A 27,845-nucleotide genomic window follows, 5' to 3' on the forward strand; every position below is an offset into this window, starting at 1 on the left:
CAGTCGAATAATAGAATTAATTTTAAGTTTGTGCTGATTTTTAAAACAGTGCCATGATTCAGCAATATTCAGAGTTATACAATAATATACAGTGGAAGCTGTCAAAACCAGCAATTCCATCGAATCCAGCAAGGTGTCAACACCAGCATGAAATCTCAGTTCCGTTTGTGGCTTGAATATTTATCATCAGCTGTACAATCCGGCACGTTGTCTAAACGGGATTTTTTCTTCAGTCCCAGTGAGTGCTGGTTTAGACAGCTTTGACTGTATCATTATTGAATTTTTGAGCTTATTTGAATGGGGATATACAACTATGTGAAACTTATCAATTCACTATATCGGCAACCTGTTAAGGTCCCGGGGTATGAGGCAACTAACGGGATTGGGTGGTCTGCAAGGCTCGCTGACTTGGTTGACACATGTCATCGGTTCCCAATTGCGCAGATCAATGCTCATGCTGTTGACCATTGGATTGTCTGATCCAGACTCGATTATTTACAGACTGCCACCATATAGCTGGAATATTGCTGAGTGCGACGTAAAACTAAACTCACTCACTCACTCACTCACTCACTGTATCGGCGGCCCATGGATCGATGCAGCTATGCATATGAATGTATTGTCACACCTCTAGTACATGTTAAAGTATCAATGCAATGGTTCTACTCCTCAGACACGTGGGCTGAAGGTGGCTATGTGAAGACACGGGTCATCCGACCTGACGTGGGTGTGACTAACGGCTTCGTACACTACGTCGATGGCATCTTTGGCGTCCCATACCGAGACGTCCCTGGCATCATCTACTGTGAGGACTGGTTGATGTGAGTGTTGTCATATTGTTTTGGATGGAAAGGTTACAGTAGATGTCTCATCTACAGTGGACATTATGCCCAAATCTCATCTACTGTCAGTCCTAATGTTATGTTCTACAAAAAAATGTCAAAGAAAATGTTGTTTTTGTCTCCCCAATGCCACTATGAAAAATGTATCAAATTTCTATCCGCAAAAGATTGATTATTGAATACAATTTCAGAGAGCAGGTCTTGATTGAAAAGACGTTAACCTACTTACACCAGGTGCAACTTTGGATAAAAAAATAGTTTCACCATTCAAATTCCAGTTGTGCTGCTTTTACTGCAACATAATGAAAGAAATTAGCTTTTGAGTTCTTTTATGCACTTTTTTTTTTTAACTTTACCCACTTATCATTACTCCGATTCGTCACAGACTGCTGCCATATAGGTGGAATATTGCTGAGTGCGGCGTAAAACTCACTCACTCACTCACTCACTCACTCACTCACTCACTCACTCACTCACTCACTCACTATTTTCTAAAACAATTATTTGCACCTGGTGCAAGATAGACCAATAACTCTTTTGCACTTTGTCACCAGTGCAAGTAACAAAGCACTAGAGAGATCCCTGGAGAGAGAAATGGATACACCCCCTAATGAACTGAGAAAATATGGGTTGGGCCTGAACGTCTCCACTTCTGCAGAAATATGGTTTACTGTTTGATTGACAGCCATTAGTGGCAACTCCAAGTTACTGTATCGTACAGTCGGAGATGAGAACAATGAATGATTAAATGACTCAAAATTGGGATGAGTGCACAAAACATAAGTAAGACACATGGTCCTGAAACCTGAAACTGCAGCCAACAGAATTTGAAATACATCGATCATGGAAAAAGTTGTTCTATTTACACTCTTCACACTGAGTGAGTGAGTGAGTGTAGTTTTACGCCGCACTCAGCAATATTTCAGCTATATGGTGGCGATCTGTAAATAATCGAGTCTGGACCAGACAATCCAGTGATCAACAACATGAGCATCGATCTGCGCAATTGGTAACCGATGACATGTGTCAACCAAGTCAGCGAGCCTGACCACCCGATCCCGTTAGTCGCCTCTTACGACAAGCACAGTCACCCTTTATGGCAAGCATGGGTTGCTGAAGGCCTACTCTACCCTGGGACCTTCACAGGTACTGAGGGGAGAACTGAGACAGAGACCCACTTGCAACAGTTTAGGCGCATGGTGGGCGAACTGGCTGAGGTGCCAGGCTAGTGATCCAGCGAGGTTGAGGTTTCGGGATCGATCCCACCTGTGACTAGGTGTAAAAACCTTGGAGTTAACATTGTGTGCAGACTCTTTCAGTGCACTTAAAAGAACCCACGAATCCATTGGTAGATGACCAGATGGTGGCCACATGAACACGTGCATATGCCTAGTTGCGGTTACAGCAACGTGCAGTAAACTTGGACAAAGTGCTGTGACTATCTGTTCCAGTCCACCCAGCTGTCAATTGGGTACCTTGTTAGGATGAGAGAGCCACAATAAACTCGGTGCGCAAGTGGCAGCAAGAGTTGTATACTCCCCAGGGAGTTGAGATTGAAATACTATGTGCTGTTGAGACTGACATCCAGAAATCAAGGAAAAAATACCAGCGCCTTGAGCATGCACTAGTGCGTGGATATGTGCACTATATAAATATCCTATATCTATATCTGTCTGTCTAGTTTCATTATGCAGTAATATTTACAAGGAACAACTGCAAAGCGGTTTCTACTTTATATATCGTCACATTGTCAACCAGATCAATAATCTCAACATCCTTCTTCCATAAGTTGTCAGTCTTGATGTGGGCTCAGCAAAAATGTTAAAAAAATCACTGGCTGACACACACTAATTCACTCACCCACCCACTCAACAACAGACCCACCCCACCAGCTTTTATGCCCGAACATGCTTGCCTGTCCACTCACTCACTCACTCACTCACTGAGTTACAATAGATGCACCCCACCTACTTTTATGCCTGAAGTTGCCTGCTAATCCACTCACTCACTCACTCACTCACTCACTGAGTTACAATAGATGCACCCCACCTACTTTTATGCCTGAAGTTGACTGCTAATCCACTCACTCACTCACTCACTCACTCACTCACTGAGTTACAATAGATGCACCCCACCTACTTTTATGCCTGAAGTTGCCTGCCAATCCACTCACTCACTCACTCACTTATACCTTGCAGAAAATCATCCTACATATTCAGCATCACAGGCCTGAATGAATACCTGAAGGATGTGAACATGAACAGGATGCCCGCTTGCAGCTACAACACCAATAGGAGGGACTACAACTACGCCGACCCCAGCCTCTTCAGCAACAATCAGAATGTCTATGGCACCAACCCCAACAGTAACAACCAGCCATCAGCGTCCCCGCCAATTACTCGTGGGGGATGTGGGGAGAGCAACACCCTCTGCCAGTTCACAGTCTTCGTGCCAAACGGCACCACAATAGACAACTTCGGCAACAGCTACTATGGAAGACAGTTATTCCGCGACAACAACCGACTCAGATATGTAAGTCATGCTTTTAGTATCATTCAAATTATAAGACTAGTTTTGTGGTCAGTTGGTAGAAAGTTGTTACAAAACTGACAAACAATATTGGTAAGAACTTCTGTAATTTCATGAGTGTAACATTTCGATACCAATTCTTGTGCCAGTGTCAAGCAGGAATGACAACAGTAAGAAAATCTGACTTTGTAGGTAAATTTACAAACTGAATCAAGTTGTCATCCATGAACTTTGTCGATATTGTGCTTTCCAACTTCTAAATTGCAATTCATATGAGATATAGTCGTATTGACACTCTTAACTTTTACTGTAAGACCTCACTTTTGACATTATGCTTTCTCTCCTATCAGAGATTATTCCTGTCATGTCTTCCTACACAACTTCTGTTTAAATACGGCCCTGTCATGGTGCGAATACTCTGGATTCATGATTGGTTGCAATCAGATTTAGATGTGCAGTCAGTGATGTCGCTGCAAAAGTGATCATTTGCAAAGCCTTTTTGATTTCCGTATGCTTTGGGAAAACTAGAACCTCCTCCCCAGCATGATGTCCAAAAGTTTGGTCAAGACAGAGCCCACTGTCATGTAGTCGTGGATCAGAGGTGTCTCCACCTCCCTTGTTGAAAATGGAGAAGCTGGCCATTAAATGCCTTTAGTGTCACATCAACAAATAATAATCTTGTAATTCCCACTCTCTATGTTGTGCTACTTTCTGCTTTTTGGTTGAACATGAAATACCAAAGATATCTTCACACATTGATCAACCAACTTGATGGCGGCCGCCACATTGGATCTAAGTTGATGTAACACATGATCGGATTGGATAGAAAGAAGGGAGATAATTCATGTTGCAATTTTCGGGATTTGCGAGAAACGGGAAATATGGATGTATTAGAACAGAGGTTATGTGGGAAGATATGAAATGAAGAAAGTCTCTGGGAATAGAGTGAGCATCCTGGATCTGATCTGAAATTTGTTTTGCTGTAAAATATGTTTGAACTCTGATTCTAACCTCCAAACTTCGGAGCTGAAAATAGCAGGTGTAATGTACAAATTTACTTTGTAACAGCATATAAACAGTGTTTAAAACTCCAAAAATTCCAGACAGTCAGAATGGTAACTTTATAAAATTACAAGTTCGATTTCAAACTTGCCTGACTGGGTTCCAACAACAAAAAACAAAACAAATCAGGCTTCTGAATACTTTACTGTTTGTAGGCATCGCAAGGAACATTGCAATAACAGGAAATGAACTGACCTTAGGTCACCTGAAAGTACACATATTGTCATTGGTTATGGTAATATTTACCATTAGGAGTAAAAAGTATCTACCTGACCATGGGACAGGCTATTTTTAAATTTGACCATTGGATATAAAATATACCATTTCGCATGGTTGGGCACTGAATTTTAAAGACTGTTATAAGTAATTTTTATACAATTCTATTACAGTAATCATAACCAACTATGGTTCAGCTTCTACATTTCTCTAAAAGTGGAGGAAATTCAATCAACTCAGTGTTATGTCTATCGTTAGTTTCAATTGAGTGCGTGAGTTACAATCACCTTATTGACACGAGTGCTTTATGAAACATATTTTTGCTCTTGTTAGGAAGAGATCCAGTGAGTGATAAGAAGACGATGACAAACTCTTACTACAAATATCCATTCTTTTCATTGTTATTATTTATATACTCTTCGTGTTCACTTGAAGGTTTTAAGACGTCATATTGCGCGAAATCGTAAGATCTACGTGGACCAACTTAGTCGAGGAACACATGTGTATACAGCTGACACAGGGGAGGAGGTCCGCTTCAACAAGATTGACGACAAGAGTATGTAAATTTATCTTACCGCATTCATAAATGCCACTTTCTGATTGGCTGAGTGCTCTTCTATTATTTTCAGTGTTCCCAACTTACAAGCAAACAACATTTCCATATACTGTGTATACCCGCTCATAATGCGACCCCACGTATAATGCGACCCCCTTCTACAACAAGGAAACGAAATACAAATGGTCTTTATTTTGGATATTAACAGTTATTTCGGACTAAATGCGAAGTTTTCTTCTGAAGTACTGGCATGACTATAAAACACTGTTTGACATTGTCAGTGGAAACTGAAAGTGAAACAGCTGGGAAAAAACGTAAGATCTAATATCCCGTGTATAATGCAACCCCCCCTTCCTGACCCCCTCATTCCAGGTACGAAAAGCTCGCATTATACACAGGTATATATGGTACCCCGTGGGAATGCCAAACTCATTTGGTACTTCATGTAATGGTAATTCTGTATTGTGAATGACACTGAATCATGTATGATTTACAGAAATTACTGATGTTTTGTGAATGCAAATTGATGGAAGGGAGATTAAGCTAAATCTGTTTTTCTTGTCTGCAAAATCTAGCAATGACTGCAAAAAGATTTGTGCCTGTGCTTCAAACAATTCAGAATTAACATTGAGGTGTTCGGTAAGATAAATATGTTGTTCACAGGTCACTTGGCCATGGGTTGGTTTACCACCTATGTTTGTTTGTGTTCCTTGAACCCGAAGGGAACATAAACAAACATTGAGGTTACATCAACCCATGTTCCATTCGTGACAAGTGAACAACTTATGATGCCATTACCTGTCCAGGCATTATGTGTCAGAGCTCGACTTGTAGATTGTTACTTGCACAGGTGCAGCTCAATATTGCAAAGTGCAACCTAGTTATTAGACGAACATGCACCAGGTGCAAATTTTGAGTAGGTAGACATCTGAATAAAACATCTAAGTAATTCAGTAGCTTATTTCTTTCATTACATATTGCAATAAAAGTAGTGCCAACTGGAATTTGGTCGGGACAACTATGTTTTCATCTCAGGTTGCACCTGGTGCAAGAAGGTGAACATCACTTGAATCGATCCCTTTGTCTCCATTTTGGTCTGCCAAACACACATCTATCCATTTCTGGGATCAGTATATTGCTGGAAGGTTAATAAAAGCTGTGTAATACCACTCACTCACTTATATAGTAATAAGTTTGCTAATATTTCGCTTAATTTGTTACACATGTATGCTTGGAATGTGAGAGGGAAGGTGGAAAGTATGTGTCAGAGTAGTACAGATGTAACACAAAGTGCTTGTTGAACAAGAACGTAGTTGACACATGTGTTTGTATCGCACCTGCATAGATTGATGCTCATGCTTTTGATCACAGGATTGTCTGGTCCAGACTTGATTGATTACAGACTACCAACATATAGCACAAATGGAATGTAAAGTGCTAGTTCAGTAAGAACTTGGTTGACACATGTCATCGTATCCCAGTTACGCAGATTGATGCTCATGCTTTTGATCAATGGCTTATCTGGTCCAGACTAGATTATTTACAGACCGCTGCCATTTCACAGAGTGTGGTAATATGCACTATTATTTTTAGGATTACGTCTTCTTATTAAGTACTTTGTGGAGAGGATATCCCTTTCGAGATTTTAATGTATGCTCTCAATTTATTGCAGATACTGAAGTTTATTTCATGAATGCACGAGCCCGTGTCATCCACTCCGACCTTGGCGCCACTAATGGTGTCATTCACATCGTTGATGACTTCCTGTTTGTCAATGAAGACATGACTAGAGAAATTTCAGGTAGTTCCAAAATGACTGCCACAAAAACGACCACATTCATTAGTTTTGTTGTCTTGTTTTATTCCTTTTGTTTGTGAATAGTAATTTGTTTTGTGGAATACTGTAAGTGCCATAGTTTATTAATGAAGTTTCAGGTAGTTCATGATCTCATGCTATCTGTTTACAATCACAGCAGGATTTGTTAATCTGGAAAAGAGTGAAGCATTGATTCTATATTTACACATGCCCCAATGTTCAAGGATGTTTTGGCAATATTGGCATGTATGTTGGTCTCGTAACAAAGACTGCCTCTTGTGATTTACTGGCAAGAGGACTTGCCGCTAGAGGAGAAGGTTGAGTGTAGATTACTTGTTGTGTCTTGCGAAAAGATGATACTTGTTGCTTCCCTGGCTGGTGTTCAACATTAACTGGATGAAATAACTGGTCAGCTTGTCACTATACAGCATCTTAATAACAATGTTGAAACCAGAACAATTGTACTTTGTCATGTAATTATGAACGGGATTCATACTAGTACCATTCTGCCAGAGTAGAAGTTGATGGGCACCGTTCCACAAAAGAATCTGAATGATTCACTGATCGTAAGTCAGTGTTTAAGAATGGGGGTTGCAATAATCTTAGTGCTATGTTGATCGTAAATCTATGTTTAAGAATGGGAGTTACAATCACCTTGGCGCTACGTTGATCGTAAGTCTATGTTTAAGAATGGGAGTTACAATCACCTTGGCGCTACGTTGATCGTAAGTCTATGTTTAAGAATGGGAGTTACAATCACCTTTGCGCTACGTTGATCGTAAGTCTATGTTTAAGAATGGGAGTTACAATCACCTTGGCGCTACGTTGATCGTAAGTCTATGTTTAAGAATGGGAGTTACAATCACCTTTGCGCTACGTTGATCGTAAGTCTATGTTTAAGAATGGGAGTTACAATCACCTTGGCGCTACGTTGATCGTAAATCTATGTTTAAGAATGGGAGTTACAATCACCTTTGCGCTACGTTGATCGTAAGTCTATGTTTAAGAATGGGAGTTACAATCACCTTGGCGCTACGTTGATCGTAAGTCTATGTTTAAGAATGGGAGTTACAATCACCTTTGCGCTACGTTGATCGTAAGTCTATGTTTAAGAATGGGAGTTACAATCACCTTGGCGCTACGTTGATCGTAAGTCTGTGTTTAAGAATGGGAGTTACAATCACCTTTGCGCTACGTTGATCGTAAGTCTATGTTTAAGAATGGGAGTTACAATCACCTTTGCGCTACGTTGATCGTAAGTCTATGTTTAAGAATGGGAGTTACAATCACCTTAGCGCTATTTTGATTCTAGGTCTATGTTTAAGTATCGGTGTTATGCTCACCTTAGCGGTATGATTGCCAGTCTGTGTTTGAGAATGGAAGTTATAATCAGCTTAGAAGAGACATGTTGATCATAAGACTTTGTTAGCTTCATTGCCTGAATCAAAGTACAATGTAGATGGTTGCAAAGTTCTGTTTTCATTGTGCCAGAATGGGGTATTTATGTTAGGATTGGATGTGAAATCTTTATAATTTCTCTTTATAAATAAAGACAATCGTTTCTTGACATGCAATTTAAAGGGCTGTATGTTGAAAAACATACTTATATATAGCAATATGACAGTGCTTCACCTTTTTCCAAGTGTATATTCACTGTTCCGTTTTGATAGAGATATATGTGATGATATCGGGGGTTCAAAATTCTTTTAAAAACTACTTGCCCTTCTTTATCATAAATGTGAAATTTAATAGCTATATTTTGAGCAGATATGAAATGAAATCCATGTTTATTTACTGTCTGCAATTATCTAGTAACTGACGGACAAGTAAAGTACCATTATTTGTTTGCCCAGAATGAAAATGAGCTTGTCTCATGGTGTATGGCGATGAGTTTTTGAACCCCTGGATATCTTTTCATGATATGACAATATGATTCTCATGATATGTCCAGTGTACGTAGTATGTCATATCTGATTGTGCCTGTCAAAAGTTGTGTTCATATACTGAAGAAAAAAATTAAGGGGACTCATGAAGTGGTCCTATATCCTTGTGTAAAGGTGTTTTGCAAGCTGTGTATGCGTGTGTGTGCGTGTGCGTGTGTATGTGTGTGCATGTGCGTGTGTGTGTACATGCTTGTGTGTGTGCATATGAGCATGCATATGTGCTTCAGTATATGTACACACCCAAAACTTGTACCTTAAGCAGATACCGTTCATTACACTTTAACAGCTTTTGAGAAACATGTGTGATCAAACACCAGTATCTTGATTCTGTCTTTATGGATTCACTGTATATTACCATAGATACCCCTGAAAAAAACCCAGAAGTTTTATGAAAGTGTAACCGATAGATAAGCCGATCTCCTTCTGCTTTGTTGGGTCCTTACAATTAGGCCGATCTGTGGTAATATACAGTCATGTTTTTTGCTCCTAATGAAATCACTTGTTTTGAATAACAATCCTGCATTTTCAGGCCAGTTTCAGTTTAGCTCATCATTTTATTTATCCCATTGTATTGTAAACTCGACTAACATCAACAAGTTTTTATGATCGTTGTACAAATGATGTATAGCCAATTTTCTAACCCATGTATGTTTATAGTGTTTATAATTTTTGTAAATATTGACTTTTTATATTTTCATATGAACATGTCATCACATTCATATTCTCGCCCTTCATCCCTTCATGTTGGTTGTGTGTTACTGTATAATATCAATGTACTGTTTCTAAACTAAACCTACCGTCATGTGAGATTGTCAAAGAAAACTGTTTATTTCATTCTTCACTTTTCAAGATATTTCTATGAACCCAGTTGCACATTTTTAGGTGACAGCAATAAGGACCTCACTGAAGCCTTCTAAACGTTTTGTGAAAGTTTTTATGTGATTATTTCCATATTGGTCATTAATGACCAACTTGATGTTATCTGTTTCTTTTGGACAATTGAATCTGTGGAATCAGCTTTGGGATTGCTTCCGCTAGGAACCTGAGGAAATCTGGGTAAGAATTGGTTTTCAGCAACCCAACTGTTCTAAGAGACAGCTAATGGTCAGGTTTGCTGACTTGTAATTGTATCATAATTGCATAGATTGGCACTCATGATGTTGATCACAGGTTTGTCTGGTCCAGACCTGATTACTTACAGACCGCCACCATATAGCTGGAATATTGCTGAGTGCTGCTGTTAAATGATGAAAGACCAAATTCCAACTTTGATAGTATGTTTGTGTTTCTTTCAAAGGCACAGAATTTGGATTTTGCATTTGTGCAGAGTTGCCTCCCTTGGCATGCCAGGAACCTCCAACTCTCCCAAAGACCAGGGTTCGATTCCCTATGTTTACAATGTATGAAACCCATCTTTGATGATCTGCAGCATAAAACTCTTTTAATGTCTTTTAGTTATTTTAACATCATTATATTTAGTTTTTATTAGCTATGTATGTATTCAAAATTGGTTGTAGATATGACATTTTCAAAGTATTAGGATTTTGAAAACCCCATTATTTTATTATGTGTATAACCATGATAGCCATATGTGAATTGAAATGTTTTATGTTTCTTGAACAGGACTCATTTTCCAGTTACTGCATTAAAATGCAGTTTCAACAAATTGAAAAATTGGAAAAAACCTATATTATTTACTCTTTTATTGGTATTATCTATTAAACAAATGGACTACTGATGGAAGATGGCTTTCAGCTTGAGAACAACTCAGTCACATCAAGCCCTCCCACATTTGACGACACGTTTCTCTCCATTTTGTTGTGCATTATTTTGGCTCTTCATATCAGGGACCCGGTGATGTCCACATTGGTCTTGCCCAGAATAGTTTTTCGTAGTTAATGTTCGTATTTACATATATATGTCCTGCCGTATGGCTGGACTATCGTTGAGCATGGCGTAAAACTGAACTCAATCACTCACGCAATTATTTGTCATGTGTTTTCTCATTTACCATCAAGCATATATGCTACTCCTAAAGAAGTTAAGGAACTCCCAACCATTCCATCTTGCTGTATAGGAGAGATGGGGTAGCCTAGTGGTTAAAGCGTCTGCTTGTCATGCTGAACGCCCAGGTTTGATTCCTGTCTGTCTGTTTTAACAATATTGTGGCATATTGTTTAAAGTGGCATAAAATCTTACACAAGTGAAGCGAAGCCAGAGTATGAAATAGTTTCCAGTCAGGCTAGATTTGCCTGAAATAATTATCCCACAAAAAATTCACTAGCCTGACATGTGAATGTAGGCATGTGTTTTATCATTATGCTGCTAATATGATGAACATTTTTATCAGGCATTATTTATAATTGTAAACCAAAAGTCACTGTGTTCTGTAATCTAATTGGTTGGTAAACATGATCAAATGGTATTAGATTCCCGGAAACTGCAAGACTATTCACTGCGTATTAACACGTAGAAACTTCTCAAACAATTGTTTTCTTGTATCATCAACAGTGGTGACGTCATTCAAATCATATTGTGACGTAAAGTAAGAATGACGTCACAAATGAGCAACTCCAGATGCTACCGTGGGAACCAGCTGGAACGGCCAGCTGAGGACACTTCACTCTTGAACCCATACTCGATGTAAACAAGTGCAGACAGTAAAACCCTTTTACTTTTGTGTTTACAATGTCGATAAACATCATGTGTTGGACAATTTCCAAGTGTTATTGAGTATTTGAAGCACAGGAATATTTAATTTGAAACCTCAGGCTAGTGGGCCACTGACTGGGGTTGTGTAGAAATCAAAGTCACAGGGAAGTCAACTAGCTTTTCTCTATTCATTCACTGAGTGTGGACCATACCATAGCCTGACTAAAGTGCAAAGGTGCTAAGCTATGTTTTAATTGACATTAATGTTGCATCTTTCCTCTAGGGCTGACGACAATGAATGAAAATTAGAAATAACACCAACAGGAAAACTTAACGATTATCAGTGTGAAAATTGTGTTTTTGACACTATCATACATAAATAACATTTAATCCAAATTAGATACCACATGATAGTTTTCTGTTGAATCAATGGTTTGATCCTTAGCAAAGTGTGAATAGTATAGAAAAAAATTTCTCACACAAAATAAAAATGGGGTAGCTTAGTGGTTGCAGCGTTCACTCTTCTCGCCAAAGACCCAGGTTTGATTCCCAACATAGGTACAATGAATGAAGCCCATTTCTGGTGTCCCTCCTGCGATCTTGCTGAAATATTGCTAATATATGGTGTAAAACCCAACTCACTGACTGACTATTGATAGACTCACCTGTCATATTCAGGGACCACCTGCACAGAGCCATCTTAGCGTTATGACCGGCTTAAGTCTATGTTAGAGTGTGGGATTATCTTAGCACTGTGACCAGCTTTAGTCTATGTGAGAGTGTGGGATTATCTTAGCACTGTGACTGGCTTTAGTCTATGTTAGAGTATGGGATTATCTTAGCACTGTGACTGGCTTTAGTCTGTGTTAGAGTGCGGGATTATCTTAGCACTGTGACTGGCTTTAGTCTATGTTAGAATGTGGGATTATCTTGGCACTGTGACTGGCTTTAGTCTATGTTAGGTGTGGGATTATCTTAGCACTGTGACCGGCTTCAGTCTATGTTTGGTGTGTGATTATCATAGCACTATGTCAGGGTTTAGTCTATGTTAAACTATGGGATTATCTTAGCACTGTGACTGGCTTTAGTCTATGTTAGAGTGTGGGATTATCTTAAGCTATGACCGACTTAAGTCTATTGCTCTAAGACCGGCTTCAATTTATGTAAGAGTATGGGATTGTAAAAGTGCTCGCAGGGGCTTGTATTGTTAGAAAGACATATAGGTGTACAGGCCCTATCCTAGCACAATATAAAATGATATAGCACTAGAGTCTATACACCTGTATGTTTCTCTAACAATGTTCCTAAGCAATACAAGCCCCTGTGATACCCCTAACATGCCTTTGTGAACATAGGCCCAGTTTCTCAGGAGATGTACCAATAATCTGGTGACATTTTGTACAGCAGTTTCCTAATATGTATTTCATTAAAAACATAAAAACTTGAATTTTGTTGTTGATCTGTTCACTGCAAAAGCAGGAAGAGAATGTTTGTTGTGCAGGGTTGTGTACCTTTGTTGTGTGAGGATCCACAAATAGTTGGTTTGAATCTCCTTCTCACTGATATGTGTCATTGAATAGCCATCATGAGGCAAAGAGGTACCCAAGCAGTAAAGCCTTCACACGTCACACCGAAGGCCTGGGTTCGATTCCCCATATGGGAACAATGTGTGAAGCCTGTTTCTGGTCTCCCCGCCTGGACATTGCTGGAATATTGCTAAACGTGGCGTAGAAACTAAACTAACTTTACATCCATTGTATGCCACATCTCTGATGTGGATGCAGCATCTGCTTGATGTACAGGTCAAAGGTTGGACTCCCTGGTCGGGTGTAGGGTTGGTTGGTTGGTTGGTTGGTTGGTTGGTTGGTCTGTTGTTTAATGTCGCAGTATTCCAGGTATAAGGCGAACGCGTGTAAATAATTAAGTTTGGACCAGACAATCCAGTGGTCAACATGATGATTATCATTCCACGCAACTGAAATTTGCAACGTGATAGTCGTCTTTTACGACAAGCATAGGATGTCAAAGACTGATTCTTACATGGATCTTCACAGGTCAGACTTGAATGAAGAAATGTTTTCCAGGGTTTCGGAATAAGAGATCCTTTCCAGTTTGAACTCACACTTAGTTGCTCGTTTCTAAGTCCCATATTTCCACAGACAAACGGTATGTCTGACACTCAAAGAGTGCGTTCCAACACGTCATGGCTTATATAAAAATACAAGCAAGATAAAGAACAAACATGACTCCAATTACTATTTTTATCAAATGATATGAAATTACGTATCAAATGATAATATTGCAAGAGGCGGGCTGAAATAGTATTAAGTGGCACTGACATGAGCAGCTGTGTGGTGGCCTGCTCCGGTGAGGTACCTGTGAAAATCCCAGTTAGAATTGGTGATGCTTCTGCTGCTGATCACTGGATTGTCTAGTCGATTATTCACAGATCGCCACCGTGTGGCTGGGATACTAATCTGTGTGGCGTAAACCCACAACCAACCATCCTCAAAGAAGAGCCTAGTCTGTGGAATACATAACACGATATCCATTCCTTCGGCATTGCTGGATGAAGACACCGGTCTGCTGAGAGTGAAAATTTTATTTCTGAGTTGAGTATCCATGTGTAACTGGTTCAGGATAAAAACACGAGCATAGATGACTCTAACCCACGGACGTCCCTTACTCAGCCAAAGTGGTTGACTCGTGCCTGATATAGTCGCGAGATTCTTATCTGTTTTGGAGCTTTTGTACCTTTTCGGTACCCAAATATGGATGATTCGTATCACGTTTCTAAATGATGCTGTCACAATATGAATGATGCCTACCCGATTTACATTATTCATACAAGAATTGGATGATTCGTATCAAATTCGGATGATTCGTATCCCAAATTGGATGATTCGTACCCAATTTGCAGATTCGTACCCATTTACTCCATGTCTGAATCCTGATTGCACTGACTCTTATTGACCGTTGTAAAAACACACATATATATATATAATGTGTCATGAAGGAATGTTAGAAACGTAACAGTGAAAGGCTAAATTGTACCGAAGTGCAGGAATAAGTGACGTTGAAGACGTCGCTGTCGGCACAGGCTCTGCAGACATGTACCCCATACACGTTTCTGTATACAGACACGTTCCCTAAACAAAATCAAAGCTCAGAAACGTACCCGGTACCGTAAAGGGCGGAAGAATCCACATTCCGTCACCTTAAACCGAAACCGCAAGTAGTTCCCGTTCAGTTGTTTGCGGGTGGGATTGCGCATCGCGAAATATTCGTTACTGGGTATGCTCGTTTCTTAAATAACGCAATCAAACACATCTGTTTGCTGTTGCAACCTGGTGACAGTTCCAAACAAGAATACGTTACAATGAACAATGCGTAATGGACCCTAGGGTACGTTTATGTATTCTAGCTTTGGTTAAGTACGTTTCTGTAATGCAACTTTAGCTAGTGTACGTTAAAGCGTTTGCTCGTCACGCCGAAGGTCCGGGTTCGATTCCCCACACGGGTACAACGTATGAAGCCCATTTCTGGTGTCCTCCGCCGTGGCATTTCTGAAATATTGCTAAAAACGGCGTAAAACCACACACACTATATAAGCGTAATATCCTCATTTCAGCTCACTAAATGACTCTTTTTCAAATGATTACACAGAACTGATTAGTAATTACGTTTCCAAAAGTAATCTTATGAAAAATGGGCTAAAACAGGTTCAAGTGGTTACAGTTGATGACAGGACTGATTATGGACCGGCGACGAACATAGAGAGGCCGAACTTTGATATCTCACGACCAGGTTCTGGTTACAGCAGACTATGGCATCAAACAATATTCATTCTTTTGTTTGTGTAGTGGTGAGCCGATGTGGTGATTTTACCATTATGAATACTGCTACTTTTGAAACGGAAACATTTCTTTCCGGAAAGAGGTAGTGATTGCACTTTGAAATTTCACGTACGGACACAGTAATTTTTTTCCTAGAGTGAGTGAGTGAGTGAGTGAGTGAGTGAGTGAGTTTAGAGAGTTCTTTCAAAGGAATACTTTCTGACTTTGAAAGGACTTCGGCGTCCGTTAACAAAAGCACCATGGTGTATGCTCACACGAGCAGACCCATGTTTAACAATAAAAAAATATGGCAGTGACCGACTGACCTACCATTATGTACATTTACGTGTATACACAGAATGTAACCCCCCAACCTTGTGATGTTCATCCGATGTGGACGCTTTTACAAACACGCAGCGTTATCTGTCGAAAGTGTAGATACGAGTTTCAAAAGCCCTCGCGCGGACAGCGTGCAAGTCACACGTGATCATGTGACGGCAGCACGTCACGTGATCCAGATACAGGGTAGCTGTATATAAGGCGACCGACCGAACGGCTCGTCCCCCTTGTCTTGAAGTCACAGACAGAATCAAGGTAAGACTTCTTTCTTATCTCTGGGAAATATTAATATTTCTCTCTGTACATCACAGCCTGAACCAATGTTCACATAACAGATCTTAACTCAAGCAAATACAGTCGAGCACCGTTGTGCCGAACTCTGATTACTCGATATCTCTGTTGTTTCGATATAACATCTCGGTCCCGTCAAAATTCTTCATAATGTATCAGGCTCTTTTAAGTCGAAACGGATGTCTCGATATAATTTCATAGTCCCAACAAGCAAAATTACCCGTTTAACTCGACATTTGCAAAGAAACTCGATATTCACCCAACTTTCATGGAAAAGCATCCCTCTGAACTGAGCTTGTATACTGTCCAAATTTACTAAAGGAGCACCCACAATTGGAAGGCTGTTTGTTACAACAACAGCAGGTTAGAGGGACAGTGGTATAGCCTAGTGGTTAAAGTGTTCGCTGGTCAGGTCGAAGATACGGGTTCGATTTCCTACAGGCGTACAATATGTAAAGCCTATTTCTGATGCCCCCGTACTGTTGTATTGTTGGAATATTGCTAAAAATGGCATGAAACTAATTCATCCACATCGAGTTAGAATAATATTCAGTAACCCATGTCTCGCTGACTTGGTTGATACATGTCATCATATCCCACTTGGGATTGAAGCTCATGATGTTGATCGCTAGGTTGTCTGGTCCAGATAATTTAAGACTGCTGACATACAGCGGCGTTACACAACCTACAAACCGACTTCACCCCTACCCACCCTCTTACACTACTCTAGCCTTTACGTCACGTCCTGGGAGAAAGCTATTGTTTAAAGCGCTTGTTCGTCACCCCGAATACTCTGGTTCGATTCCCTAAATGGGTACAATGAGTGAAGCCCATTTATGGTGTCACCCGCACTAATATTGCTGGAATAGTGCTAAAAGCTCTTGACCTGTCTGTCTCACAGTCCTGAACCACATTATTTTACCTACTGCCACGCCTTCTTTGCAGTGCTAAAGTCTTAAATAAAGTTTCTGAATCTCTGGTCCCCCCGGGGCTCCTCAATTAAAATCGACTTGTTTGTTTATATCAACATTATATATATGCAGAGATTACGTCTAATACACGCTCACTCGGAGTTACTTGCCTTATTTGGTGATCATGAGTAGAAATCGAGCATTATCCGCTTGTTATGAGTTTCGCCAAGGTAGCAGTCATATACGAGCTTCCTACTTTCACTTTCCTTGAACACAGACACTGAAACCTCGTGATGTAACTAAACAATTGTCGAAAGAAGGTTAAACATGGGTCATTTTTTCACATGGTACACCTTAAATCTGAGTGAGTGAGTATGGTTTTCTGCCGCTTTTAGCAATATGCCAGCAATATTGTGGAACGGGACACCAGCAATGGGCTTCACACATTGTACAAATGTGGGAAATCGAACCAGGTCTTCGAATGAGTGAGTGTAGTTTTAAGCCGGAGGACTCAGCAATATTCCAACTATATGGCGGCAGTCTGTAAAACATCGAGTCTGGACCAGACAATATGGTGATCAACAGCATGAGCATCGTATCTGTGCAACTGGGAACCAGTGACAAGCCTGATCACCCGATCTCGTTAGTCGCCTCATACGACAGGCATGGGGTACTGAAGGCCAGTTTTCTAACCCGGGCCTTCACGGGCCTTCACGGGCCTTCAGGGTCCACGGCGCGACAAGAGAACTACTGGGTTACCTTACCGCCCCCATTAAATCTGAACATCCCAATAATCAATATAACATTTATGGACGTCCATCCTTATTTGTTCATGAGGATGTTTCCTCATTATAAAGAAGCTGACATGCGTACGTTTTATGTTTACCACTTCTAAATGCTGCTCAAAGACAGATTCACATTCACCAAACGCTGAAAGCGCTGTATTATTGCTGTAGTCTCCGGATGAATGTTTACAGTCTCGCTGAGAATCTTACTCAGATTCACAAATCACAAATGGCTTTCACACATTGTACCCATGTCAGAACTCGGACCCGGGTCTTCGGTGTGACGAGCGAACGTTTTCACCACTTGGTTAGACTAACAACTAGTCCCTGAAATGAGCATATTTTACACAAAAAGATTCATAGTGAAACAAAAGCCCACACAGTATTATGAAAAGGCGTCCTGAGACTTTCTTTATTTTGAGAAGACCGTGTTCGATTTCCCACGTGGAGAGTATGCGCGAAAGCCACTTCAGATGTCCCCCTCCGTGATGTTGCTGGAATATTCTTTGAATATTGCTAATAGCGGCGTAAAACCATATTCAATCCAGATCATTCATTGAAAACGCGGCACAAAACACTAATCGCTCACGGACGGCGGTATAGTTTGCCCTGGCCTGTTTTTCTTTCATTTAATATTTAAATTATATCGCACAGTTCTTATGCACGTGGCTTTAACTTCACACCGTCGCGAATAATTAATACACAGCCATGTTTGTTATGATGACACAGCGTTAATTTGATGCCCAAATGTCGGAAAGCGGTTCATGATTAGATATCGCAACATATGTGACTTGTCAAAGTCCATGTGCAGGAATTAGGGTTTGTAATGGCTGTGAAATACAGCTGTGTCGTGATAAGAATGTTATAATGACACACTTCAGGTGCGAGATGTAAGAAGTAAGTGAGTGTGATTTGACGCCGCTTTTAGGAATATTCCAGCAATATCACCGCTGGGGACACCAGAAATTAGCTTGACATATTGTACCCATGTGGGATTCGAACCTGGAAGAGTTCTTTGTGGTAAGCGAAGGATATAAGCTCTAGGCTACCCCACCACCCTCAAGACGTTAAAGGAGCGGTGGGGTAGTCTAATGGTGAAATATGTTAAAGCGTTCGCTCGTCACGCCGAACATTGGACTTTGATTCCTCATATGGGTGCATTCTGTGAAACACATTTCAGGTGTCCCCCGCTGGTATTGCTAAAACGGCGTAAAACTATTCTCACTCACCCACTCAAGACGTTAGTAACGTCAATTATTGGGTTTATCTCACTCAATACCCGCTGGCTCAAAAATGAGTTAGGCTTACATATGGACTAAAGTGTTGAGGGTGCGCCTTGGGCTCTGGTTTCGTTTGATTTCATTTGAGAACAATGAATTGCTCAGTAACACAGATCTAATAAATGCAACAAAAGCAAAGAGTCACATAAAATAGACAGATTAACTCGTATGATTTGTCCCCTAATTTTGAAAACCCGTATAAAAAGGTCGTTTTACTTGTTTAACAAACGATCATTATGTTGTTACTTTTACTATTGTTGACGAAAGAGGAACCCCCTGCTGTTAGAAGAACCAGGTGTGCGGGTTGTGAAATTGAAATTTCACTACACACACTTGTTGATTACGTGGCTGTTCAGTTTGCTTGTCCTTATTAGATTTTGTTTTAATGAACACTTTATAGGTCTCAAATGTAATGAATCTGACTGCAACTATATCTTGTTTGATTCCTCTCATAGATACACTGTGTGAAGCCCATTAATGGTGTCCCCTGTCGCGATATTGCTAGAATATTGCTAAAGCGGCGTAAAACAAAACTCACTCACTCTGTGGCAAATTAACACTTGTGTTGGCGCTTCGTATGTGTAGTCTGTAGGCGAAGATAACGGGACTTGTCAGACAATTGTCACACTGTACCGCGACCCAGAGCAGATATATCTGCGACTGTGTGGGCGTGCTTGAGACAGGCCTTTGCATGTGTGTTGTAATTCACATGGACTGTTTCTAAAATAAAATTTCTCCCTGATGATGTAACGCTGTGAAATCCTTCTCACTAACCAAGCACAGATTTATCGCTTTAACTTAAGCACATTCTCTCACTAATTTAGCTGGAATGAATATTTTTATGTGGAATACTTTTAAAATAGAAAATGAGCATTTGTGATGATTATTTCCATCAAACATTTTCTCACTAAACTAACTGGACTGAGTATCTTTATGCTGAATGGCATTTCAAGTGATCATTTATGAAGATTATTTCCATCAAACATGTTCCCGCTAATCTAACTGGACTGAGTATCTTTATGCTGAATGGCATTTCAAGTGATCATTTATGAAGATTGTTTCCATCACACATTTTCTCACTAATCTAACTGGACTGAGTATCTTTATGCTGAATTATATTACAAATGATCTTTGATGAAGATTATTTCCACCAAACATGTTCCCACTAATCTAACTGGACTGAGTATCTTTATGCTGAATTATATTACAAATGATCTTTGATGAAGATTATTTCCATCAAACATGTTCTCACTAATCTAACTGGACTGAGTATCTTTATGCTGAATTATATTACAAATGATCTTTGATGAAGATTATTTCCACCAAACATGTTCCCGCTAATCTAACTGGACTGAGTATCTTTATGCTGAATTATATTACAAATGATCTTTGATGAAGATTATTTCCATCAAACATGTTCCCACTAATCTAACTGGACTGAGTATCTTTATGCTGAATTATATTACAAATGATCTTTGATGAAGATTATTTCCACCAAACATGTTCCCACTAATCTAACTGGACTGAGTATCTTTATGCTGAATTGTATTACAAATGATCTTTGATGAAGATTATTTCCATCAAACATGTTCCCACTAATCTAACTGGACTGAGTATCTTTATGCTGAATTATATTACAAATGATCTTTGATGAAGATTATTTCCACTCAACAACGCTGTTAGATATCAGGAACAAAAGCCGAGTGCTTTGTGAGTGAGTTTAGTTGTACTCCGCCTTCAGCAATATCCCAGCAATATTCCAGCAATATCACAGCGGCAGACACAGGAAAATGGGCTTCACACAATGCACCCATGTGGGGAATAGTACCCGGGTCTTGAACAGCTTTACGAGTGAACGAGGTGACTACAAGGCTACCCCTGGGTGAAACGAGTTCATCAACCAGTGGCCTAGAAGTGGTCGTGCACGTAGTAACAGACCAAGTCTTAGGGGTCAGGTCTGGGAAGAAACGGAACCAGGGCATCGTAAACACACACAAACACACGAAACATGCCCAGATAACCTAGGATTGTTTCGTCGTGAAGATCCAGGAGTGTCTTGGTGAGGACTTGACCAACGGAAAAATGTTGAAAATTGGGTTGATGAAGATAACAGCTCTCAATTTATCATCCCAGTTTTTTAGGCTTTATCATGTTCAGTATCCATTGACACTTGGCATTCCTTTTGGAAAGTCTTTTTATCCACGTCACTGTGTCTGACTGTGAATGGGGCGGCGGGGTAGCCTAGCTGTTAAAGTCTTCACTCGTCACACCATAGATCCGTGTTCGATTCTCCACTTGGGCACAGTGTGATAAGCCCGTTTCTGGTGCCCCCTTTTGCAAGAATTTTGTTAAAAGCGACGGAAAAGGCATTCACTAACTCGCTAACTCTATAACTGTGTGATCGACCTGCTACGTTTTGTTAGCTAAAATTCTATTACGGCCAAACTGGACTAACACTTATATATCCAGAGCTACAAACCAACATTTGACTTTGCATACAGAGAAAAAGCCCCAGTGAGAAACGGATTTCAGAACCATCCAGCAGCCGTCCGCTTTTTTACCCCACATTTCACTATGTATGTATGTATGTATGTATGTATGTATGTATGTATGTATGTATGTATGTATGTATGTATGTATGTATGTATGTATGTATGTATGTATGTATGTATGTATATATGTATGTGTGTGTGTGTGTGCTTGCGTGCGTGCGTGCTTGCGTGCGTGTGTGTGTGTGTATGTATGTATGTCTGTAGGTCTGTAGGTCTGTAGGTAGGTAGGTAGGTAGGTAGGTATGCATGCATGCGTTTATGTGTATGTGCGTGTGCGGGTATTCTTTCTTTTTATGTTCCTTCCACCCTTTTCCCGCCGCCATATCGCTTGAATATTGCCGAGCGCGGCATAAAACTCAACTCACTCACTCACTCACACAAACCTTCCCTTTTCTGTAGTCCATATCCTGTACCGTACATCCCTCCCTGCCAAAGTTTCCCTATTGGTACACTGTGTTAATGTGTGTATTTTCCTCAAACACACATACCCCGTAGCTACCCTGTTCCCTACTGGAAGTGTGTAACCACTGCCGTGTTCGAAGTTCATTGTCTGACACTATCATGTTCATTGTTTGACACTATCATGCGCTGAGAACTCACGTCGACCAACATCCAAAGTTTCACATTGTGGCTTTTCCCACCTGCCATGCGACCTTGTTATCACTCATATCACAGTGCACATTACTATCTCGGCATAATCTCCACCGGGACATAATTTATCAATAATCTCATTGTCAGCTGATCAGCAAACAAAAAAACTCGAAGCCATGACTTAAATACGTTTAAATGAAATGCGATCCTTCCTCCCATGTTGCTATGTCAGCGATGTTAGACAATGTAGGCTACATATCTTTAGATGTTTAGATGGGTAGCTCCGTGGTTAGAGCCTTCGCTCGTCACGACGGTGACTCGGGTTTTATACTCCTCACGTGTACGACCTGCGAAGCCGATATCTGGTGTCACATGCCGTGATTTTGCAGGAACATTGCTATCAGCGTAAAACTCACCCACTCATTTTTGAGATTTGTAGTTAGATTTCATTGAATCCACAATACAGATATCATTAATGTGGACGCAAGTCGGCAACTGCCTATACCCGTTTCCCACCCCGCCCTCTCTCTCATTTCTATTCGTTTTCTCTTTCCATCGTTCACCTCCTTTGTTGTCTCCCTCTCTTCGTCTCTCTCTCCCTGTCTCTGTCAGTCTCTTTCTATCTTTCTTTCTCCCCTCTATTCTTCGTTTTCACTCTCTCTTTCTCTCTCTGTCAGTCTGTCTCTCCATCTCAGTGAGTTTAGTTCATCCATTTTCTGCTTCAACGAAATAATATGACAGTTCTGTTGTGACGGTATGTGATGTTGGTGTTGCTGTAGATGATGTTCCGAGTGACAGTTGTCGTCGCCTTGCTTGCCCTTGCCTCCTGCAACTTGGACCGGGAGTGGGAGATGTTCAAGGTCAGACACAACAAGCAGTACAAGGACAGTCAGGAGCAGGCCTACAGGTGAGACAGAAACTGCCATCCACCCGACACTAACCCTGAAGCCACGTCCTGACATTAACCTGAAGCCACACCATGACACTAACCCTGAAGCCACGTCCTGACATTAACCTGAAGCCACACCATGACACTAACCCTGAAGCCACGTCCTGACATTAACCTGAAGCCACACTATGACACTAACCCTGAAGCCACGTCCTGACATTAACCTGAAGCCACACCATGGCACTTACCCTGAAGCCACGTCCTGACATTAACCTGAAGCCACACCATGACACTAACCCTGAAGCCACGTCCTGACATTAACCTGAAGCCACACCATGACACTAACCCTGAAGACACGCACTGACACTAACCCTAAAGCCACACCCTGAAGCCACACCCTGTCACCCATCCTGAAGCCACGTCTTCACACTAACCCTGAAACCACACTATGACACTCATCCTGAATCCTCACCCTGTCACTCACTTTGAAGCAAAGTCACTCACCCTGAAGAAATATGAACTAGGCGCCAGCACAGTTATTTTTACCCATGAATATAGTTCCGTTACTGTATCGTCCTGTGTCCCCCCAGGAAGGGCGTGTTCATGAAGGCAGTGGAGTTCATCCAGCAGCACAACCTTGAGGCTGACCGCGGCGTCCACACCTTCAGAGTCGGCATCAACGAGTACGCCGACATGGTGAGTAGAGTACACAGCACTACGACACTAAAGAGCCACCAAACATACATATACATGGATGAAACCAGTGAAGATCACGGCTAGATTCTAGCAACCTTCAAAAACTCATTCTTGTTGAAAGAGGCGATAAAGGGTTCTGTGCGACGGGCTCGCTGGCTTGGTTTACACATGCCATCGCATCCCAATTACGTAGATCGATGCTCATGCTGTTGATCACTAGATTGTCTCAATGTCAATTTCTGTCTCAATCTGAGATTATTTTCAGACCGCCGACATACAGCTGGAATATTGCCGAGTGCGGCGTAAAACTAAACTCACTCACTCATTATTTTGGTGCAGTGTTCTCTTCTCACTACCTGATTGTGTTTTTCAGCCCAATGATGAATTCGTCCGTGTGATGAACGGCTACAAGATGCAGGAACAGCGCCCCAAGGCTCCCACCTACATGCCCCCATCCAACGTGGGCGACCTCCCCGACACCGTCGACTGGAGAACCAAGGGATACGTCACCGAAGTCAAGAACCAGGTATGTCTTCAGTGAGTGCGTGAGGGACTTGGGTTCAACTAAAACGAGCTGTACTTCGGCGAATCAATGTGACGTGGTTTAACTACCTAAAGCATGAGCTATTTTGCGTTTGGATACGTATTTCGAACGTCTCGATGTCTGAGTGGGTTAGATCGCAGACCTTGCGTGCTGCATAGGAGCGAGTATTCCAGAAATCACCAGAAATGGTCTTTACACAATGTACGTATGTGTGGAATCGAACCCCAGGAAATATATAAATCGACTATTTCGAACATGTCAAGTGTTACCTTATTTGTTTCCATGAGTATATTAACAAAACGCAATTTATTTGCAATCTGCAACGGGAAACATTCATGCAAATGATCTCAAATCAAAACTCCCCAACCTGGTAACCGTGGTAATGTATTAGAACAAGCAAGAAATTGTGATTCTCTGTTATCACAAGAATTAGATACAAATGGTTGTCTAAAATCAATGACACTCATCCGCAACAAATCTGACGTTGACTCATAGAGGAATTAGATGTTGCATGGGTATTTAATAGTTCGGTCCGTTCCCCCTTCACAATGTATGCATATCCATGTTCAGGGACAGTGCGGTTCCTGCTGGGCGTTCTCCTCCACTGGCTCCCTGGAAGGACAACACTTTAAGAAGTACAACAAACTTATCTCCCTGTCTGAACAGAACCTGGTTGACTGCTCCACCAAGCAGGGTAAGAACATAACATATACTGACCACCGAAAGAAACGCAACTCGGGCTTTTTTCAAGTGTTTACATGGAAGGCATAAACGTGAACGCTCACTTTAACAGATTTCATCTTTTTAGAATTTCGTTTCTTTTGCTGTTTAGTATATTTCCAGGTGCGAGGTGTTTTTAAATATGACTTATTCTCAGCCCAGACACAAAGGAACCCATAAAGGCTATGAGGTTGCTTTCTTAAAATCGTTGCTGCTTTGTAGGGATGTGCATGCACGCGTGCGTGCGTGCGTGCGTGCGTGCTGCTTGAGCAAACGCTGTATCTACTAGACAACGGCATAGTTAACACAAGGAAAGATAACTCCTGTATTTGAACCATTGATACTTTATAGGGGTGGTGTGGTAGTCTAGTGGTTAAAGCGTTCGCTTGTGACGCCGAAGACCTGGGTTCTATTTCCCACACGGGTACAGTGTATGAAACTCAACTCTGGTGTTATATTCCTGGACTAAGGCGCTCACTCACTCACCCGCAGAATGCCACTCGAGGAACGAGTCATTGCTGATATCACAGAAACTGCCCTAGACTCGAAATTAAAAGTGATAATATTGTACGTTTCTTAGCGAGGTACGAACAACTGACAGTGAACATTTGACCTGATTTACGAATTTTACAAAAAAAGTAAGCGTTCGCGTTTATCTCTTCTATTTAAAAACTTTACAAAGAAAAAAAACAACAACAACAAGAACAAAATCTAAACCAAACCAAAACAAAAAACTCCCAAACAAACCAAAGAGACCAGAACAGAGTTTCGTTTCTTTTGCTGTTCAGTGTATCTATTTTTCGTGAGCACCATGTACCATCACTTTTTCATAATGAATTATACACACGCTTGTGGTATATTCGCATTTGTACGATGGCCCCTCTATCTTATTTTTTAATGATTCTGGGAAGGGTTTTGTCACTTTTCTTTGTATATTCCATTTCCATATTTCGCATTCGAATTCAGGCAACATGGGCTGTGGAGGTGGGTTGATGGACCAGGCCTTCACCTACATCAAGGTCAACGACGGTATTGACACCGAGTCAAGCTACCCATATGAGGCAGCGGTAAGTCAGTAGAGACCATCCTCGCGTATCAGGGGAAGTATATGTCCGTTACACTCCCTGGGCCCTTTCGTCACGTTGTACTTGTTTGGCTGTCGATTTGAAAAGACACTTGACATTTGCAAGGGTAAACCTTTGACAAGTTTCATTAAGAATGGATTAAGAGTGTGACTGAACTTTTGGTTGTGAATTAGAGCAGGGTATAAATCATAATGATACACACACACACGCACGCACGCACGCACGCACGCACGCACGCACGCACGCACGCACGCACGCACACACACCAAACCCCAAAATGAAATTCCAGTTATATAGCGGCGTCAATAAGACTCGGACCAGGAAATCCACTTGTCAACATAATGAGTATCAATCTAAACATTTGCGATACGATGACATGTGTTGACCCACTGAGCGTGACTGGCCATCCAATCCCGTTAGTCGCCCCTTATGACAAGCATGTGTTGCAGGAGACCAATTCTATCCCGGATCGTAATGGACAGGCTAGCTATTCTCGAAACGTTCGTACCCCTGCGAAGTTCTTAAGCCCATTCTTAACACATTGGCTACGATGAAAGTTACAAATTCTTAGGGCTACGAACGTTTCGAGAAGAAGGGCCCAGGTCGCCTAATGTTAACATGCAGCTGTACATCCCCCATATTTTACAACGTCCACTTATATGCCCACTGACTCTCTCTTCAGAACGGCAAATGCCGTTTCAACAGAGCCAACGTTGGAGCTAACGACACCGGCTACGTTGACATTAAGTCCAAGTCGGAATCCGACCTCCAGAACGCTGTTGCCACAGTCGGCCCCATCGCCGTCGCCATCGACGCCAGCCACTTGACCTTCCAGCTGTACAAGTCTGGCGTCTACCACTACATCTTCTGCAGCCAGACCAGGCTCGACCACGGCGTGCTTGCCGTCGGTTACGGCACCGACAGCGGCAAGGACTACTGGCTTGTCAAAAACAGGTGCGTGTTTAACGGGTTAATAAAGGTGAGTGAGGCTAGTTTTACGCCGAGCTCAGCAATATTCCAGCTATACGGCGGCGGTCTGTAAGTTCACCCAGCAGAAAATGGGTACCCGATGGAATAAGTCGTGTAACCATTAACCTTTTTGCGCCTAACAGGCAGATTGGGTTAATCGGTGTAATAATAATGAGATTTTTTTGGCGCTTTGAGCATGCATTGTGTATGGAGTAATGCGCATGATAAATGGACTATTTTTTATGACCAAGCTTAGACCAGAAAATCCAGTGATCAACATCATGAGCATCAATATAAGCAATTAGGATACGATGACATGAGTTAACCATGTCAGTGAATCTGACCACCCAATCAGGCTCTATTACCTTCAAGAGATGTCCTCAACACACAAAATTGCACTGGGGCTTAATCAGCTCTCATATCCTACATGGAATATATGTTTTAAAACGGAACTTGACTCTTGTGAAAACGTACCACAACGTGAACATGAGAATAAAAAAAGTTGTTGTGTTTATCTGCAGCTGGGGTGAGACTTGGGGAATGAAAGGCTACATCATGATGTCCAGGAACAGGGACAATAACTGCGGTATCGCCACCCAGGCCAGCTATCCCACCGTGTAAAGTGACGTCATAATCGTGACGTCATAATCGTGACGTCGTAGTGGGTGATTCTAGTCATGATCTCGTTTAATCAGTTTTCTGAATAAAACAACATGAAAAATGAAAAAATGAAACTTTGTT

At 41.2% G+C, this 27,845-nt stretch overlaps 2 protein-coding genes across 2 annotated transcripts in view; both read left to right on the forward strand.

The window, feature by feature from the left end:
* The window catches only part of LOC137259270 (fasciclin-1-like), a 42,689-nt gene extending 29,626 nt beyond the window's left edge, over positions 1–13,063 (forward strand). Inside the window, exons 10-13 of the mRNA XM_067796904.1 lie at positions 674–821; positions 3,041–3,374; positions 5,085–5,205; positions 6,878–13,063. Coding sequence (XP_067653005.1) covers positions 674–821; positions 3,041–3,374; positions 5,085–5,205; positions 6,878–7,083 — 809 coding nt within the window. The 3' untranslated portion in view covers positions 7,084–13,063. The remainder of the gene's footprint in view (positions 1–673; positions 822–3,040; positions 3,375–5,084; positions 5,206–6,877) is intronic.
* A 2,841-nt stretch (positions 13,064–15,904) lies between these two features.
* On the forward strand, positions 15,905–27,833 carry LOC137259271 (cathepsin L-like). The gene is made up of 8 exons (XM_067796905.1): positions 15,905–16,046; positions 22,981–23,108; positions 23,681–23,786; positions 24,160–24,312; positions 24,901–25,024; positions 26,017–26,117; positions 26,818–27,089; positions 27,626–27,833. The coding sequence occupies exons 2-8, from the start codon at positions 22,981–22,983 to the stop codon at positions 27,723–27,725; spliced, it is 984 nt and encodes a 327-aa protein (XP_067653006.1). The 5' UTR covers positions 15,905–16,046; the 3' UTR covers positions 27,726–27,833.
* The last annotated feature ends 12 nt before the right edge of the window (positions 27,834–27,845 follow it).

The sequence above is a fragment of the Haliotis asinina genome, chromosome 13 (assembly GCF_037392515.1).
Source record: "Haliotis asinina isolate JCU_RB_2024 chromosome 13, JCU_Hal_asi_v2, whole genome shotgun sequence".
NCBI classification, from domain to species: domain Eukaryota; kingdom Metazoa; phylum Mollusca; class Gastropoda; order Lepetellida; family Haliotidae; genus Haliotis; species Haliotis asinina.